Here is a 16,892-nt window from a genome sequence, read left to right on the forward strand (position 1 = left end):
ACTGGGCAAAATCATCCCAGATTTGTGGTAGCGGGAGTGAAAAGCAACTTTTTTCCCGCCGGCCACAATGGGGGATTTTTGTGGCATATTGTCCCCTTCCCGTCACATCCCCACCTCATTAATAATACGTTCATGGCAAATACACCGGATTGTTGGTGGATGATCGTGGATTTGCCTGCCACGCTGGACCTCAGCGCTTCCTCGCTCCATGCACTACATTTAAAGCACACCAGAGCACAGCCTACTCCATGGCAGGATTTTCCTGTCCGGGGGCGGGGCCCACTCACCGACGCGTAAGATGATGCGTGGTGATGTCGGGCGGAACTCCCAATGTCACCGCGCCTCATTTAAATTTCCAGGTAGGTGGGGGCTCAGCAAAGTCAGTTGTGCGCCCCCCCGACCTGTCAGTGACCAATTGAGGCCATTGACAGAGTCATTTAATTAATTAATGGACCTGCCTGTCCAACCTTAAGGTTGGCGAGCAGGCCAGGAACTCTGGCGGCATTAGGAAAAGCATAAAAGCTCATCCATGGACGGGATGAGGTTTCATGTAGGTTTTAAAAAAATTAATTAAAGCGTTTTCAAAAGTTATGGACATGTCCCAAATCATGTGACAGTGTCACATGAGGGGACATGTCAGGGATTATTTATTTTCTAATTTTAATATTTTTTATAGTAGAGATGATTTCCATGAGGCAGCTCTAGGCCTCAGGGAGATGAGTGCGCTCTTCCGTGTGCATGCACGAAAGAGCGCACTCTCAGGTTTAGGAATCCCCCCGCCCGCACAGGGAGCACATAACGCCTCCGTGCAGATGCCACGCCCACGTAAAAGGCCGGAGGTGTGCCTCCCCGCGTCTGCTCTTCAACTTCCCCCCCAACGGGGGGAAAATTCTGCCCCATATCTACAGACCAGGACTGCTCCAGGTGACAGATGGCCACAAAGACAAAGAAGACAGCAGCTGCCAAATTTAGTGAAGCCTCCTTGGGCCGCCTGCTGGACATGGTGGAAGGTCATCGCAATGTCCTCTACCCCTTCCCTGGCCGCAGAAGGTGCACCAAAGTCACCAGTCTGGCCCAGGAGGTGGTGGCAGTGGCGGTCAGTGCCACCAGAGCACAGAGGAGGTCAGCCATCCAGTGCAGGAAGAGGATGAGTTCTCTTTTTGCTCTGCCAGGATAAGTTAGCCAGCTCACCACTCTCAACTCTCACTCTCAAACCAACCACAAATCCACAGGGATCTCACACCTCAAGGGACAACACCATTTACTCTCTCACACACACGCACATCTCCATCAGGCTCATATCCCCTGGAGCTCATGTCCTCATCCAGTCCATGGCTCTGCTCACCACACAAACATTCTATGCAGTGCCATGCGTTCTATCCAGTCTCTCTCCATCTGTTTTCGTGCAGGAGAAGCTGACTCACAACAGCAGGGAAAGGTCCCAAACCGGGGTGCATTGACCCACATTAGGCCCCTCACTCACCTTGAGGAGCATGCCATCGTGCTGACTGGTGAGGACATGGACCTTGCCTGCAGCAATGGAGAGGTCGGCAGTGAACACCTCCTGCACCACATCATCCCTCTCTCAATGCAACTGTGAGTGCTCTCCCTCTCCTGCATTTAGCTCTGCAGCCATGCTACTCAAGTTCTGTCGAAGGGTCATGAGGACTCGAAACGTCAACTCTTTTCTTCTCCGCCGATGCTGCCAGACCTGCTGAGTTTTTCCAGGTAATTCTGTTTTTGTTACTAATTATCTCTACTTTGATTCAAAGGGAGCTCTGCCAAGTGATCGACACCCTCAGCCAGCCAGCCCTCACCTTGAGCCAACAGGACACCACCTTCGGTGAAAAGCTGGAAATAAGCAGCCTGGAAGACCCATCACAGTGCTTACCCACACCCCCTACCAGTGCAGAGAGACACACCTCGGTGGGACCTAGACCCAGAGTAGGCTCAGGTTCACAATCTGTTAGTCAATGCATGGACACCTGTCCGCAGCAGGAGGAGGCAGCAGCTGGACACCCCTGGGTCACCCACTCAGGAATCTCAGAGGCTGTCCTCTCCCTCCAAGTCCCCTTTGTCTGTGACCCCCTCAACCTCATTCTCTGTCACTGCAGAGGGAGCAGCTGGCCCACAGGAGGACAGCCAAAGCAAGCAAGGGCGCTCAAGGCCCCTGCTCTCCAGAGGATGCATGCTGAAATCATCAGAGGCAACAAGGCCAACTATTACACAAGCTGTCTCCTTCCCTGCTGCAATGTCAGGGAAGCACCTAGAAGAATTGGTAGGCATTGAAAAGTTAGGAAATTCTGATCACAAGTGGTTGCATGGGTGAACATGTTTTGTCACTTTTTCTGAAAATATATTCATTTTTGCTGGATAATGTGTAATGGGGACTTTCAGCTTTAATGATGTGTTTTGCGAGTCCTCTCACTGCAACCCCCACCACTAGCAGTTCAGCTGCATGCAGCCAGGTCACAATTGATTCTGGAAGGAGAAGTGTGTATGTGTGGCGCAGGGCCTTTGGGAGCCTCATGCAAGCACTCTCCCACGCATGCGGAGCCTTCATCGATCACAGTCATCTTACTGTTTTGAGGATTTTCAGTGCTGCCTGCTGGGGGTCTCTTTCAGTTGTCCATCTGAGCTGCCCCACATCTACTCCCACTCGCTGACTGCACTCCCATGCAGCAACACAAGGCTCCACTCACTTTCAATTTCGACAACCATGGTCGTGGTCAAGTATCTTTTCAGCTCCACCGTCCTTCCCCTGCCCCCAGTCACCCATGCCCTCTCCCCCATCACTGTGGACCTCCCTAGCATCACCTTCCACCACCCCACCACCTCCTACCAACCCGAACCCTTGTCATTCCAGGATGTCCAGGTGAACGTGCACATTCCCTACCTTCCTGAGAATCCCACCCCCATCCACATTGACCTCTCTGACCTCCTCCTTCATACCCCTCGGATCCGTGTCTGTCTCCCAAGTCCCCACCAATCACATTGCTTCTACCATTACCGATCCACCCTCACCCTCCCGGCTCCCTCACTCCCTCTCACACTCACCTTTCCCTTCTACCACGCAGGCCCTCAGTTCGCTCCCCAGGAGGAAGTCGTTGACTCCATTGCACATTCACCTGGACATCCCCCCTTAGTCTCTCCTCCACCCTTACTCCCTCCCCCGGGGTACCTTCCCCACTCCGAACTCACTCCTCTCCCTGGGCACCTTCTGCCTCACACTTACCTTTCCACTTGTAGCATTCTCCCCCATTACACCCTCATCGCCCCCACCCCCGCTCCCAGTACACCTTCCTCTCCCACTCACAGCTGGATCTTCCTCTCCCCCGACTCGCCGATCATCTGTTGCAGCCCATGGCCAAGACTATGATGCTCCAAAGCATACCCAAGACATCAATGGAGACCTCCCATCTTCTGAGACCTGCGTTGCAGTGGAGCCATGCCCAAGGAAGTATCCAATGAACAGCACGACACTAGGAAGTTCTGAGGAACAAAGGGGTCTTGGCGTGTGTGTCCATAGATCTCTGAAGGCGGAGGGGCATGTTAATGGGGTGGTGAAAAAGGCATATGGGACCCTTGCCTTTATCAATCGAGGCATAGATTACAAAAGTAGGGAGGTCATGTTGGAGTTGTATAGAATCTTGGTGAGGCCACAGCTGGAGTACTGTGTGCAGTTCTGGTTGTCACATTATAGGAAGGCTGTGATTGCACTGTAGGGGGTGCAGAGGAGATTCACCAGGATGTTGCCTGGGATGAAATATTTAAGTTATGAAAAGAGGTTGGATAGACTTGGGTTGTTTTCATTGGAGCAGAGAAGACTGAGGGGCGACCTGATCGAGGTGTACAAGATTATGAGGGGCATGGACAGGGTGGATGGGGAGCAGCTGTTCCCCTTGGTTGAAGGGTCAGTAACAAGGAGACGTAAGTTCAAGGTGAGGGGCAGGAGGTTTAGGGGGGATGTGTGGAAAAACATTTTTACCCAGAGGGTGGTGACAGTCTGGAATGCACTGCTTGGGAGGGTGGTGGAGGCGGGTTGCCTCACATTCTTTAAAAGTACTTGGATGAGCACTTGGCATGTCATAACGTTCAAGGCTATGGGCCAAGTGCTGATAAATGGAATTAGGTAGGTAGTTCAGGTGTTTCTCACATGTTGTTGCAATCTCGATGGGCCAGAAGGGCCTCTTCTGCCATGTGAGATTCTGTGATTGTGTGCTGTGTGTGGATGTACCCAGGAAAATCTCCCTGCGGCACGGTGCTGCCTCGGAGATGAACAGTTTTGAGAATGAAAAATAAAGCATGTAAAATGTTAATAAACTCCGTCACATGAGTAGGAACGTGTTAGAAATTTGTATGAAATTTTGTTTTACTGACGGACAGAAACCTCATCCTGCCCATGGATGAAGTTTCCCAAAAAATGCAAAGGCCGCCTGGTCTTTTCGCTTGCCTGCCAACCATATGCTTGGACAGGCAGTGAAGAGTTTAATTCAGTTGGATTGTTAATGGCCTTAATAGGCCTTTTAATTGTTGGCAGGCACACTGCCAACTCTGGCATGTGCCCGCCGACCGAAATATCACGTGACTACACGATGATGTCGTGACACTTACCTGACATCATCACGTGCTATTTTATGCTTGTTCAGGTCAGGCGCATGCCCACCCACCCGACAAGTGAAAAATTCTGCCCCATATCTCTGTTTTCTCATACCTGGGTCTGCTACTCAGGGGCAATGAACCACAAAAGCAGCTATCTTTGTTCTTATCGAACATCCACACCTTTCTTGTGAAGGTCGCTGGCCAGTAAACAGCAGTAGGAGTTCTGGTTGATTTTTCTTTTCTTAGGCAAGTGTCACAAAGCAGCATGTCTATCTAGAGGAACTTTCCATAACCTAAACTCAACATAACTGCTGCAGTAACAGTAATGAGATATTCCGCTTCCCTATGATGTTAAAGTGGAGTAATATAGTGTGATTGCACAAGCTTTTCTAATTTCAGTAATTTTTAACTTCAGTGGTGAGCAGGATTCTAGAAACAATTTTTTGGGATAGAATTAGTAGTCACATGGAAAAATATGGATTGATAAGGAAGAGCTGGCATGGATTTCTAATGGGGAAATAGTGTTTAACTAGCTTGCTGGGTATTTTTTGAAGAGGTAACAGAAAAGGTCAATGAGGGTAATGCTGTTGATGTGGTTTACATGGATTTTCAAAAGGAATTTAATACAGTGCCATACAACAGACTTGTGAGAAAAGTTATTGCTCATGGAATAAAAGGGGACAGTAGCAACGTGGATACAAAATTGCCTGAAACGTAGGAAGCAGAGAGTAATGGAAGAAGGTTTGTAGTGGAATTCCCCAGGGGTCAGTATTGGGACCCTTGCTTTTCCTGATATATATTAATGACCTTAATCTTGGTGTGCAGGGGACAATTTCAAAGTATGCGGATGATACGAAGCTCGGGATTGTTGTAAACTGTGAGGAGGACAGTGTAGAACTTCATAAGGACATAGACATGTTGGCGGAGTGGGCAGATAGGTGGGAGATAAAGTTCGATGTGGAGAAGTGTGAGGTGATGCATTTTGGTAGGAAGAACATGGACAGATAATATAAAATTAGGGGTGAAATTTTGAAGGGTGTGCAGGAGCAGAAAGACCTGGATGTATGTGTGCATAGATCATTGAAGGTGGCAGGACAGGTGGAGAGAGCAGTTAATAAAGCATAAAGTATTCTGGGCTTTATTCATAGGGGCATAGTGTACAAGAGCAAGGCGGTTATGTTGAATTTATATAAGACACTCATTAGACCTCAGCTGGAGTATTGTGTACAGTTCTGGACGTCACATTATAGGAACAATGTGAACACATTGGAGATAGTGCAGAAGAAGTTTACAAGAATGGTTCCAGGGATGAGAAACCTGAGTTGCGAAGATAGATAGGAGAGATTGGGACTGTTCTCCTTGGAGAGAAGAAGGAGATTTGCTTGAGATATTCAAAATCACGAGGGGCTGGACAGAATAGACAGGGAGAAGCTGTTCCCACTTGTAAAAGGATCAAGAATGAGAGGGCAAAGATTTAAAGTGATTTGCAAAAGAAGCAAATGTGATGTGAGAAAAAACTTCTTCACACAACGAGATGGTTCAGGCCTGGAATGCACTGCCTGGAAGTGTGATGGAGGTAAATTCAATTGAGGCATTCAAGAGGGCATTAGATGTTTATTTGAATAGAAACAATGTGCAGGGGCACAGGGAAAAGGCAGGGCAATGGCACAAGGTCATAATGCTCATTTGGAGAGCCAGTGCAGATACGATGGGCTGAGTGGCCTCCTTCTCTGCCATTAAAATTCTGTGATTCTGTGAAAATACAATAAAGTTTTAAATAACTTTAATTTTGGATAATGCAAATATTTGTAGTTTGGTATACCAAGAAGAGTGCAGTGGTTTCAAATTTTTTTGAAAGAATCATTCCTTATTAACTATAATTATTTGAAGTGCTTATACTGCTGTTTTACACTGCCTATAATTACACTTGAGACAGATCCAGTGTAGCTGAGTCACTATTGTTTGATGTTTTCACTCCAGTGAGATTGACAACTTTCCATTAGTTTTTTGATATTTAAAGATGGATCATGTCCTCATCTTAAATAACGATGGATTATTCACTTGGCAGCTGTGAAACCTTTGACAAGTTACATAAACAACACATTTTGAACTGTTAATTTTGCAAACATTTGCGGAAAAGAACATTGCTTTAGGATTGTGGCAACATTTTGTACCAAAATTAAAATAGCAGCTTGATTGTTTTTCTGTACAATTAGAGAATATCAAGAGGAACAATTTATTCCCTGTTTTGGTGCGTGTCACTAATTCTATTTTCAATAATTTATATAAAACCTCAAAAACTGACCATTCACATTGAAGTAACCATCTCGAAAAGGATAGTGTTTACATATTGCGGAAATTCCCACGACCTTTATCCTGTTAATTATGAACAAATGCTGGGCTACAATTATTCATTTGGCCATCTAGCAATCTATTTGGTTGTATCTGAGACAAGCAACAGAGGGAAATTGAAGGGGATGGATTGTGTCCCAATGCTAGATTTCTGCTATAGAATCATCCAACAAGGCACTTCTATAGCCCTCAGCCTTACATGCTGCATGTAAATAAGGAGGTGTGGTGGGATGATGGTTGGGTTTTCTTTGTAGGCTGTTTTTCCCATAGAGTGCCCAATGGCCAGTGGCAGAAAGGGATGTCAGGGAAAGATTGCTGTGGCCTTCTTGTAGCTGGCAACAAACAATCCATACCTGAAGGCCAAAGCTACCCAATGTTTTGTTTAGTAGCATTATCTGAGTTTTTTAAAATAAAACTAAGTTATTCTGTGTGTTTTTAAAGAATTTAAAGTTTATTTAGTTTATGTAAAAGTTCCTTTTAGCATTAGTATTTTCTTGCTTGGCTGGGAGCCCAGACTCCCATAAAAGGATTTACTTTGTTGACACAGGTACAGAGAAGTAAAAACTTTGCTTTATGATGTTATATGAAGATTTTTCTGTGCTCAATGTTTATTCGCACAAGAGAAAGTGGTGTCAAGTGCTTATAGTTTCTGCTATTGATACTTTAAAGATCTGGTTGGCACTTTCATAGGGGTGTAGTAACAGTTTTTTTTTAAAGAAACTGGTGTTTTTTAAGCAATTCCATAATTCCATTGTTTCTATAAGGCTCATTGGTTCTGCACAGAGTGTATGCTGGGTGAATGGTCATGAAAGTGTTATAAGTTGGGATGGAGAGCATGAGGGGCTATTGGGGATTGGTGGTGCATGAGCTGATGCAGACGCACAGAGGTGGTGTGGGGAGTGGGTGACGGCTAGAGAGCCTAAAGTATAAGAAGAAACTGGGTTGAAGTCCCAGAGAATGGAGGCAGGGCTTTAAACCAGTATACCTCAGCTCTCAGCTGACCCTCTGGATGCCTTCAATCTGCCTCCAGGGGTGGATGGCCCACATCTATACTGCCCCCATCTCCCCAGATCAAAAATTGGTTCTAACAAGGCACTTGTTACGGAGTCAGGAAATTTCTTGACTGGAGCTACTTGCCTGACATCTCAGCACATGAATGAAGCTTACAAAATTCTGTTTTGTTTACTATATTACAAGTGTTTTCCTGCATTTAACCATCAACCTTTTCCATCAGTAGGAATTTTAATGAGTATTGCTGAAAAAGAGATATGTCTAAGCTTTTCGTCTTGCATTCATCAGGCCACTTTGCAAGAATACCAATAAAAGGGAAAAACAACAATTTATAACAGTATGTGAAGAGAGTGCTGAATCATTGGCAAGCGCCATGGAGAATGCACCAGTGATGGTGATTGACAGTTAGCTGCCAGGCATTGTTTGAAATTTAAACCAGGCAGCTTGACCCTGATTGGTCAAGGCATTGCCCTCAGGAATGAGTCAGTGAATGGCTGTCATTTATTTTGTTTAGCTGAGACAGCACAATGTATGTATATATTGTTCTGTTGAAGGGTCATGAGGACTCGAAACGTCAACTCTTTTCTTCTCCGCTGATGCTGCCAGACCTGCTGAGTTTTTCCAGGTAATTCTGTTTTTGCAATGTATGTATATGTTCTTTCTGCCTGAAAAGAACAGGGCACTGTGTATTAATATAGGTAGCTTCCAGTACATGCAAATGCACCACGTTGCGAGCCCAACTGACAATCTTAAATTGGTTGTCAGCATAATTCTTAGCACACTGATGATTATTTAGCAAATGTTGTCCAATCATAGAATCACATGTAATGTTGGTCACTATGTTCTGAGTTTTGCAAGCACAGGCTGGTTGGGTATGGTCTGCACCCTACACCTCGCAAACAGCAGCTGGGACATGCTGTTTGATGCAATCCACCAGTCTTTGGGACGTACGGCCTACATACCTCGCATCACATTGGCACTGGCTTGCCATGGTGCATTCCCCATGGCAATGCCATTTTCCAACCCATCAGCACTCTCTTCAAATACAGTATAAATTGTTGTTTTCCCCTTATATTGGTATTCTTGCAAAGTGTCCTGTTGAGTAAAAGGTGAAAAACTTAGACATGTCTCTTTTTATAGCAATACTCAGGTCCTGTACTACCAAAAGGCTTTTTGTTGTTAGGACATTGAGCCTCCTATTAGTTTCCATGATTAAAACTATTTAAAATGTTCAGACATTAGCAACTGTTGAAATAATCAGACAATTGATGCATCTTATCTCCTTGATTGTCATGTTTACTTCAAACAATAAAATTGGGCTTCTGATCAAATGATATAATGATACATGTGAGTAATAAATAACAAAAGCTTGATTGTTGTTTGATATTTAAGTATTGAACTAATAAATTTCTTATCTGTTCTTATTTGCAGCATCACCTTCCACTCAGACCTCATAGGAGAGTTTTGGTATGAACTCAAGCTCATTGCAAAGAAGCCAACACCAATTACACTTCCAGAGCTGCAGTGTGAGCTGGGAAAGTAAGTACCCTACTACATAACAAATAATTTCTAAGTAGAGATGTCTGTAAACCCCAATAAGTATCCTAGGTTTCTATTGGCTTCTTATCATTACTTTTGTGTGGCAGATTCACTATAAAAGTCATAACTGAGCACCAACTTGAAAACAGTAAGATACAGCAATATAATTATAATAAAAGATGTGTGGATAGTGTGAATTTCTTGTGGTGAAATTCCAATAACACTTTCTGGACATACCCATGACTATCATGCATGTCTGTCATGCTCTTCTATCTCATGGAAGTTTTTCAGTTTAATTACTTCTGAGTGAGCCCTCCAAGCACAGTCTTTAAGGTAGGTGTTGCAGTTGCACATTTAGCTCTGAAAACTCTTGACCTTCATCTTCAAGAGACGTGGTGCTGTGATGCTATTGTCCAAGTGTAACCTGCCTGGGAGCGCTTTCTGGGACTTAAAAAAAAATCCTGTTGGCATCTTTTAAGATGAAGAAGATAAACACAAAAGAAAGAGAGATTAGGAATGGTGACCAAAAGCTTGCTTGGAGAGGTAGAATAGAGATATGGAGAAGTGGAAGAATTTAGAGGGAATTTCAAGAAGTGTCATCTCACCAACTGAATGCATAAACACCAGTGGTGTTATAAGGAGAGTGAAGATCCATAAAATGTTAAAATCAAAAGAATGGAGTGTCCAGTTAGAGGGAGGTTATTGAGCTACAGGTGGTTATATAATTAGGGAGGAGCAAGGCCATGCTGTGATTTGTCGAAAAAATGTTTTAAATACGAGGCACTGGGTCAATAAGGTCCTTGGCACCCTTCCACAAAGTCAAAATTCTGCAGACACTATTTTAATGCAAATGTTTAGTAGCAAAAATCCCCCTACTCATTTCACTGTGCATTTGCTTCATGCGTCCAATTCTGTCCCATTTTAATCCAATGCTGCTCCAGTTGCAGGAGACTGTGAGGACAATGCTGAAAGAGCCTTCGGGACTGAGATAGCCTTTTCCTTATGGCAGCTGAGGCCCAAGAGGATCTGCTGCAGGCTGCATCACATGTGCCTTTGCTGCTTTCTGCCACATGGATTGGAATCTGAGATGGCTGGGAAGAAGGCATACATGTGGTACTATCATTGAATTACAGAATTGTTACAGCATAGAAATGGACCATTTGGCCCATCATATCAGTGCCAGCCCTCTGCGAGGGCAACTCAGTTAGTTCCAGTGCACCCTTCATCCCCCACCCCGTTTCCTCATAGCCCTGCAATTGTTTTCTCTTCAGTTAACTTTCCACTTCCCTTTAAAAGTCATGATTGAATCGGCCTCCACCACACGCTCAAGGCAGTGCATTCCAGATCCTAACCACTCACTGCATTAAAATCTTTCCTGCTTCGTCTGTTTCTTTTGCTCTCCACGCCTTAAATTGGTGTCTTTTGATTCCTGATCCTTCCACAATGGAAACAGTTTCTCCCTATCTATTCTGTCCAGTTCTCTCATTTAAGACGTCATTTCTGGGAATGCATACCTGCAGGAAGCAGTGGGAAAGTTGCTCAAAGACTAATAATCAGATTATTGAATTCCCAGTGCTCCCATACCCTAAGGTGCTTATGAAAAATGACAAAGATAGACCAAGAGTGTAAGTTTTAAATTGGGGGAAGGACAATTTGCAAGCTAAGATTTTGCAGAAATGAACTGGAAACAGCCATTTGAAGGTAAATGAATGTCAGCAGTGGGAAGCATTCAAGGATGAGACAGAGAGGGTTCAGAACAAATATGTTTCCTTAAAGATAAAAGGTGAGACTTTCAAATCTAGAGCACCCTCCCCCTCCCCCACCCAACCCACAGGGCAACAAGTGAATCTTATTTCAGACACCAAGACCGCAATATGCAGAAAGCCTAGAGAAGAACAGAAAGTGGAAGAGCAAGTGCAAGAGGACTGGAGAACAGCTAAAGTGGTTCCGCTGTTTAAGAAGGGTTGTAGAGATAAGCCTGGGAACTACAGACCAGTGAGTCTCACGTCAGTGGTAGGGAAACTATTGGAGAAAATTCTGAAGGAGAGAATCTATCTCCTCTTGGAGAGGCAAGATTTGATCAGGGATAGTCAGCATGGCTTTGTCAGAGGGAGGTCATGCCTAACAAATTTGATTTAATTTTTTGGGGAGGTGACCAGGTGTGTAGATGAGGGTAGTGCAGTTGATGTAGTTTATAATGATTTCTGCAAAGCCTTTGACAGGGTCCCACATGGGAGACTTATAAAGAAGGCAAATGCACATGGGATACAGGGTAATTTGATAAGGTGGATTCAAAATTGGCTTAGTTGTAGGAGACAGAGGGTGATGACAGAAGGCTGCTTTAGTGACTGGAAGCCAGTGTCCAGTGGTGTACCACAGGGATCTGTGGTGGGTCCCCTATTATTCATCATTTATATAAACGATATGGATGACTACATGGGGGGTAGGCTTAGTAAGTTTGTCGATGACACAAAGTTTGGCCAGGTGGTTAACAGTGAGGTTGAGTGTCTTGGGCTACAGGAAGATATAGATGATCAGGATGGTCAAATGGGCAGATAAGTGGCAGATGGAATTTAACTCTGATAAGTGTGAGGTGATAGACTTTGGAAAGAGTAATTTGACAAGGAATTATTCAATGAATGGCATGACACTAGGAAGTTCTGAGGAACAAAGGGACCTTGGCGTGTATGTCCATAGATCTCTGAAGGCAGAGGATCATGTTAGTGGGGTGGTGAAAAAGGCATATGGGACACTTGCTTTTATCAATCAAGGCATAGATTACAAAAGTAGTGGGGTCATGTTGGAGTTGTATAGAATCTTGGTGAGGCCACAGCTGGAGTACTGTGTACAGTTCTGGTTGCCATAATATAGGAAGGATGTGATTGCACTGGAGGGGGTGCAGAAGAGATTCACCAGGATGTTGCCTGGGATGAAATATTTAAATTATGAAGAGAGATTGGGTAGACTTGGGTTGTTTTCATTGGAGCAGAGAAGACTGAGGGGCAACCTGATCGAGGTGTACAAGATTATGAGGGGCATGGACAGGGTGGATAGGGAGCAGCTGTTCCCCTTAGTTGAAGGATCAGTCACGAGGGGACACAAGTTCAAGGTGAGCGGCAGGAAGTTTGGGGGGATGTGAGGAAAAACATTTTTACCCAGAGGGTGGTGACAGTCTGGAATGCGCTGCCTGGGAGGGTGGTGGAGGCAGGTTGCCTCACATTCTTTAAAAAGTACCTGGATGAGCACTTGGCACTTTATAACATTCAAGGCTTTGGACCAAGTGCAGGTAAATGGGATTAGTTAGGTAGGTCAGGTGTTTCTCACGTGTCGGTGCAGAATCGATGGGCCGAAGGGCCTCTTCTGCACTGTGTGATTCAGTGAAAATTTTAAAAATATTGAAAAAAGAGGGCATGAAAAAATATTGACAAGTAAAATCAAGGAACTCACAAAGATGGTTTAGAAATATATAAGGAGCAGGAGGAAAGAGTAGGACCAATTAGAAAGCAAAAAAGTTAATCTGTGTGTTGAGGTGGAAATCATGGGCATGGTTCTCAATGAATATGTCTGACTTCACAAAAGAGGAGGCAATGCAGACATTGTATTTAAGGAGGAGGACTGTGAAACATTGCATGAGATAAACATAGTAAGAGAGAAAATATTAAGGGGTTTAGGATCTTTGAAAGCAGATTAATTGCTGGGCCCAGATGAAATGTATCCCACGTTACTAAGAGTAACAAGGGAGAAAATAGCTGAGGATCTGACCATCATTTTCCAAATCTTTTTGGCTACAGGCATGATATCAGAGGACTCGGAGACTGCTCATGTACTTTTGTTTAAAAAGGGGCGATGGGATAGATCGAGCAATTGCAGGCCAGTCAGCCTAAACTTGGTGGTGGTCAAATTATTGGAAAAATGCTAAGGGACAATATAAATCATTATTTAGAAAGTTACAGATTAATTAGGGAGAGTCAGCATGGATTTGTTAAGGGAAAGTCATGTTGATTTTGGTGCTGCTATTAATACAGCCATTGGCAGTGTTGTTGCCAGTTTGTGCCAATGTCAGTGTTGATGATGGTGCCAGCACTGGTTGTTAATTGTATATTAATTGTGTTTAATTGTATGCAAGTCGTGGGCAATAAATGAGGTTTCACTTGAGTACAGAGAAAGAGACACTTATTGAAACTTATTGGTTAAGGAATGTATGCTTGAAATGTTTAACTCTGTAAATAAATGCAAGATTGAGGAAAGATTGGCTCCATTTCTAACCTTCACCCAACTGGCTGTCTAGAAAAGAACATTGGTGTCAGTGTTGATGCTGGTGACAGTGCTAGTGACGCTATTGGTAATATTGTTGGTGTTGGTGCTGGGGGTCTCACATCGCAATCATTTCCTCTAATCTTATCTTTCTGTCTTCTTTCCATACTCTGATATTTCTCGACCTTGAGTGTTTATCGGCTGTCTTTTTATTATTGTCATTAGTTTGGCTTCCCGCCCAGAGGTTTTTGACATTATTTTGCACTCAAAACATTCAGTAACATCATTTGACATCAAAAGGTGTAATTTGGAATTAATCTTTATGGCAGAGACGGTCACTATTTGCCATCAAAACACTCACTTGGCATCTTTAACTTCATCATGATTTATTTCAGTCAGTCCTGATTACTTCAGGAGTCTAAGTGTTCAGAAAGTTATCACAACTACGGTAAATTTATGGAGGTGATCATTAGCATTCAGAAGTGATCATTTGCACTCAAAAACAATTTTAGTGATCAAAAGTATCCATTAACCATCAGAAGAGATCACTGTACATCAGAAGTGATTTTCAGGCATCAAAAGTGATCTTCAAGCGTCATGGGCTATAAAAAGACATTAAAGCAGTTTGTCATTTGAGACGTGCGATTCATTACATCCACACATCATCGTCCATGTGCCCTGGACACTGATGAAACAAATGAGGCATGTAAATTACATGCCTGCAGCAGGGGTCAAAATAAAATTTTTTGAGGGCTCTTGAGATTTTCTGAGGGCTACTTTTTAATTTTCAGGGGTACATTTTGGTTTTCAGGGGCTCTTTTTTCATTCTCATTAGCATCCTTACTAGTAATATTACCTTCTCTGTGTTAACATTTGGGCAGAATATTATGTTCAGTGTGCAGGCGTATGCCTGACACGCCTGAGCGTAAAATGAGGCACAATGACATCGGATGGGTGTCAGCTCCGTGCTTCAGAGAGATCACACTAGGCCTGCTCGCCCTCTTCCCCCTGCCCGCACAGGCAGCGCTGAGCGCTGCCGCTCACATTCTATGCTGGGTGGGCCTTAATTGGCCTGCCAGTGTGAAATTGCGATGCGGAGCCGACCGGGGGCGGCAGTCAGCTTCCCGACCACCCCGCCCGTCCCCGGCAAGCATCCCCGCCAAGGGCAAAATCTTGCCCATAGAGTATTTGGACTCACATAGAAGTAGAATTAGAAGAATTCATTCATTTCCTAGACACCACAGTATTTAAATTGGCACAAGACAACAGGTGTATGTTAACAACAAAAGTTTTTTTAAAAAAATAACTAACACATACTTCTCCATACAAAAAGCCTTCATGTCTTCTGCAGACTGGTGAGGTCATAGCTAATACATTTACATTACATATGCACAAAGCTGGAAGAATTTAACCAGGCAGCTATATCTTTTTTCTTGCACCTCAGATCTCAATCTCAGATTTAAATTTAACAATTGATCTAGCATTGATATTGATTCAGCATCAATTGCTGTTGTGGAAGAGAGTTCCAAACTTCTACCACCTTGCTCCTGAAAGATCAGGTTCTAATTATTCGATTATGTTCCCTAGTTCTAGACTCCTCTAAATTAATTGATCATTTATCTCATTACATTTCCTTCATTACAACAGTAACTACACTTACAAAGTATTTCATTGACTGTAAAGCACTTTGGGATGTCTTAAGGTCATAAAAGCACGATAAAATGCAAGTTGTTCATTAATGTTTGAGATCTTAATATACACAAAATGGCTGCATGTTTGTTCCCTACACAGTTATTGCACTTCAAGTAATTCACAGTATGTGAAATGCTTTGAGATGTGATCAAACATAAATGCAAATCTTTCTTTTGAAATGAAACTGTTCAGTATTAAATTATCCAATTAACACAGTGTTCATTATAATATCACACTAAATATTTCTCCATTTAGTAAGTAGCTCCTGAACTTATGCAGCCTTAAGCCAGAGACTCCACGTTCATTTGCAAGGCATTCATTACCTCAGTATCTGCAAGTTTTCTTAGTTCCCAGTTAGCTGAGGCTCACATCAATATAGAAACTACAGTGGAATGGTAGCAATTATTGACATTCTCACCTCAGTGCACTGCATACGTACCTCCCTGTGGCACCCCAACCTCACCTTGGCCGCTTGACCTAGGCGCATGGTGCCTCTCCAGCTCCAGGGTTCCCTGCTCATAATAAATGAGGATTAGTAGGTGTGGTGGTCCCCCGCCAGTCCGTGACCTCATTGTTATGGGATGTTTTCACCTGAAAGGATAGAGGAGCATTGATTAGTCCACTCTCTACCTGCAGTGCCATTGCAGCCTGGCCAACCCCACCTGAGGATGACCTAGCAGGCCTTGGCCGATTCATGACACTGGAGCTGCAAGGCACTCAATCCAAGCAGCCCAGATGCTGCCTCATTGACATTTGCCACTCATACTCTAACATCTCTGAGGTCCACAGGGGGATGGGCAGTTCTTAACTACTCTGCAAAGTGACCCATGCCAACATAGTAATCACCCTTCCCGATCACAGGAGATCATTGAAGCGCTTCCGACACTGCATCCATGTTTGCCTCATCACACCGTGGCTGCTGATCCTGGATGCCACCTCCTCCCAGTCCTTTTTGGTAAGGCGGGGGAGCCTCCTCCTCCCGTCCCTGGGGACAAGGGTTTCTCTCCTCGCTGCCACCTCCAGGAGGGCAACGAGGCACTCATCGGAGAAACGTGGGGCCGAATGCCCCGCCAACCTCCCCTTCCGCCTGCCATGTCCACCCGCACTGCTCTTCATCACGACTTCTGCATCCTTCGGTGGCAGCCTTCCAAGGGCTGCTGAGGCCGCATTTGAATCGGCCGCTGGGTCGTCATTGGACCCAGCAGACATTGAGCATCTGCCCCCGTGCATCCTCTCACACTCATTTTGCGGCCGCGTCTCACACTGGGTGGGCCTTAATTGGCCTGCCCGCATAAAATCGTGGTGCGCTGCCAATCGCGGGTGGCGGTCAGCTTTCCGACCGCCCTCACCCACCCCTGCTGATTCTGCACGCCAAGGGTAAAATTCTGCCCAACAGAACAAGTAAAATCGTTGGCATCCCCACTAGTGATTTGTGCACTGAT

The 16,892-nt window shown here is 44.5% G+C and overlaps 1 protein-coding gene across 1 annotated transcript in view; it reads left to right on the forward strand.

Moving 5' to 3' along the window:
- The window catches only part of LOC121290452 (cilia- and flagella-associated protein 47-like), a 661,534-nt gene that overhangs the window by 507,051 nt on the left and 137,591 nt on the right, over window positions 1-16,892 (forward strand). Inside the window, 1 exon segment of the mRNA XM_041210889.1 lies at window positions 9,397-9,504. Within this exon segment, the coding sequence (XP_041066823.1) occupies window positions 9,397-9,504 (108 nt within the window).

The sequence above is a fragment of the Carcharodon carcharias genome, chromosome 18, assembly GCF_017639515.1.
Source record: "Carcharodon carcharias isolate sCarCar2 chromosome 18, sCarCar2.pri, whole genome shotgun sequence".
NCBI classification, from domain to species: domain Eukaryota; kingdom Metazoa; phylum Chordata; class Chondrichthyes; order Lamniformes; family Lamnidae; genus Carcharodon; species Carcharodon carcharias.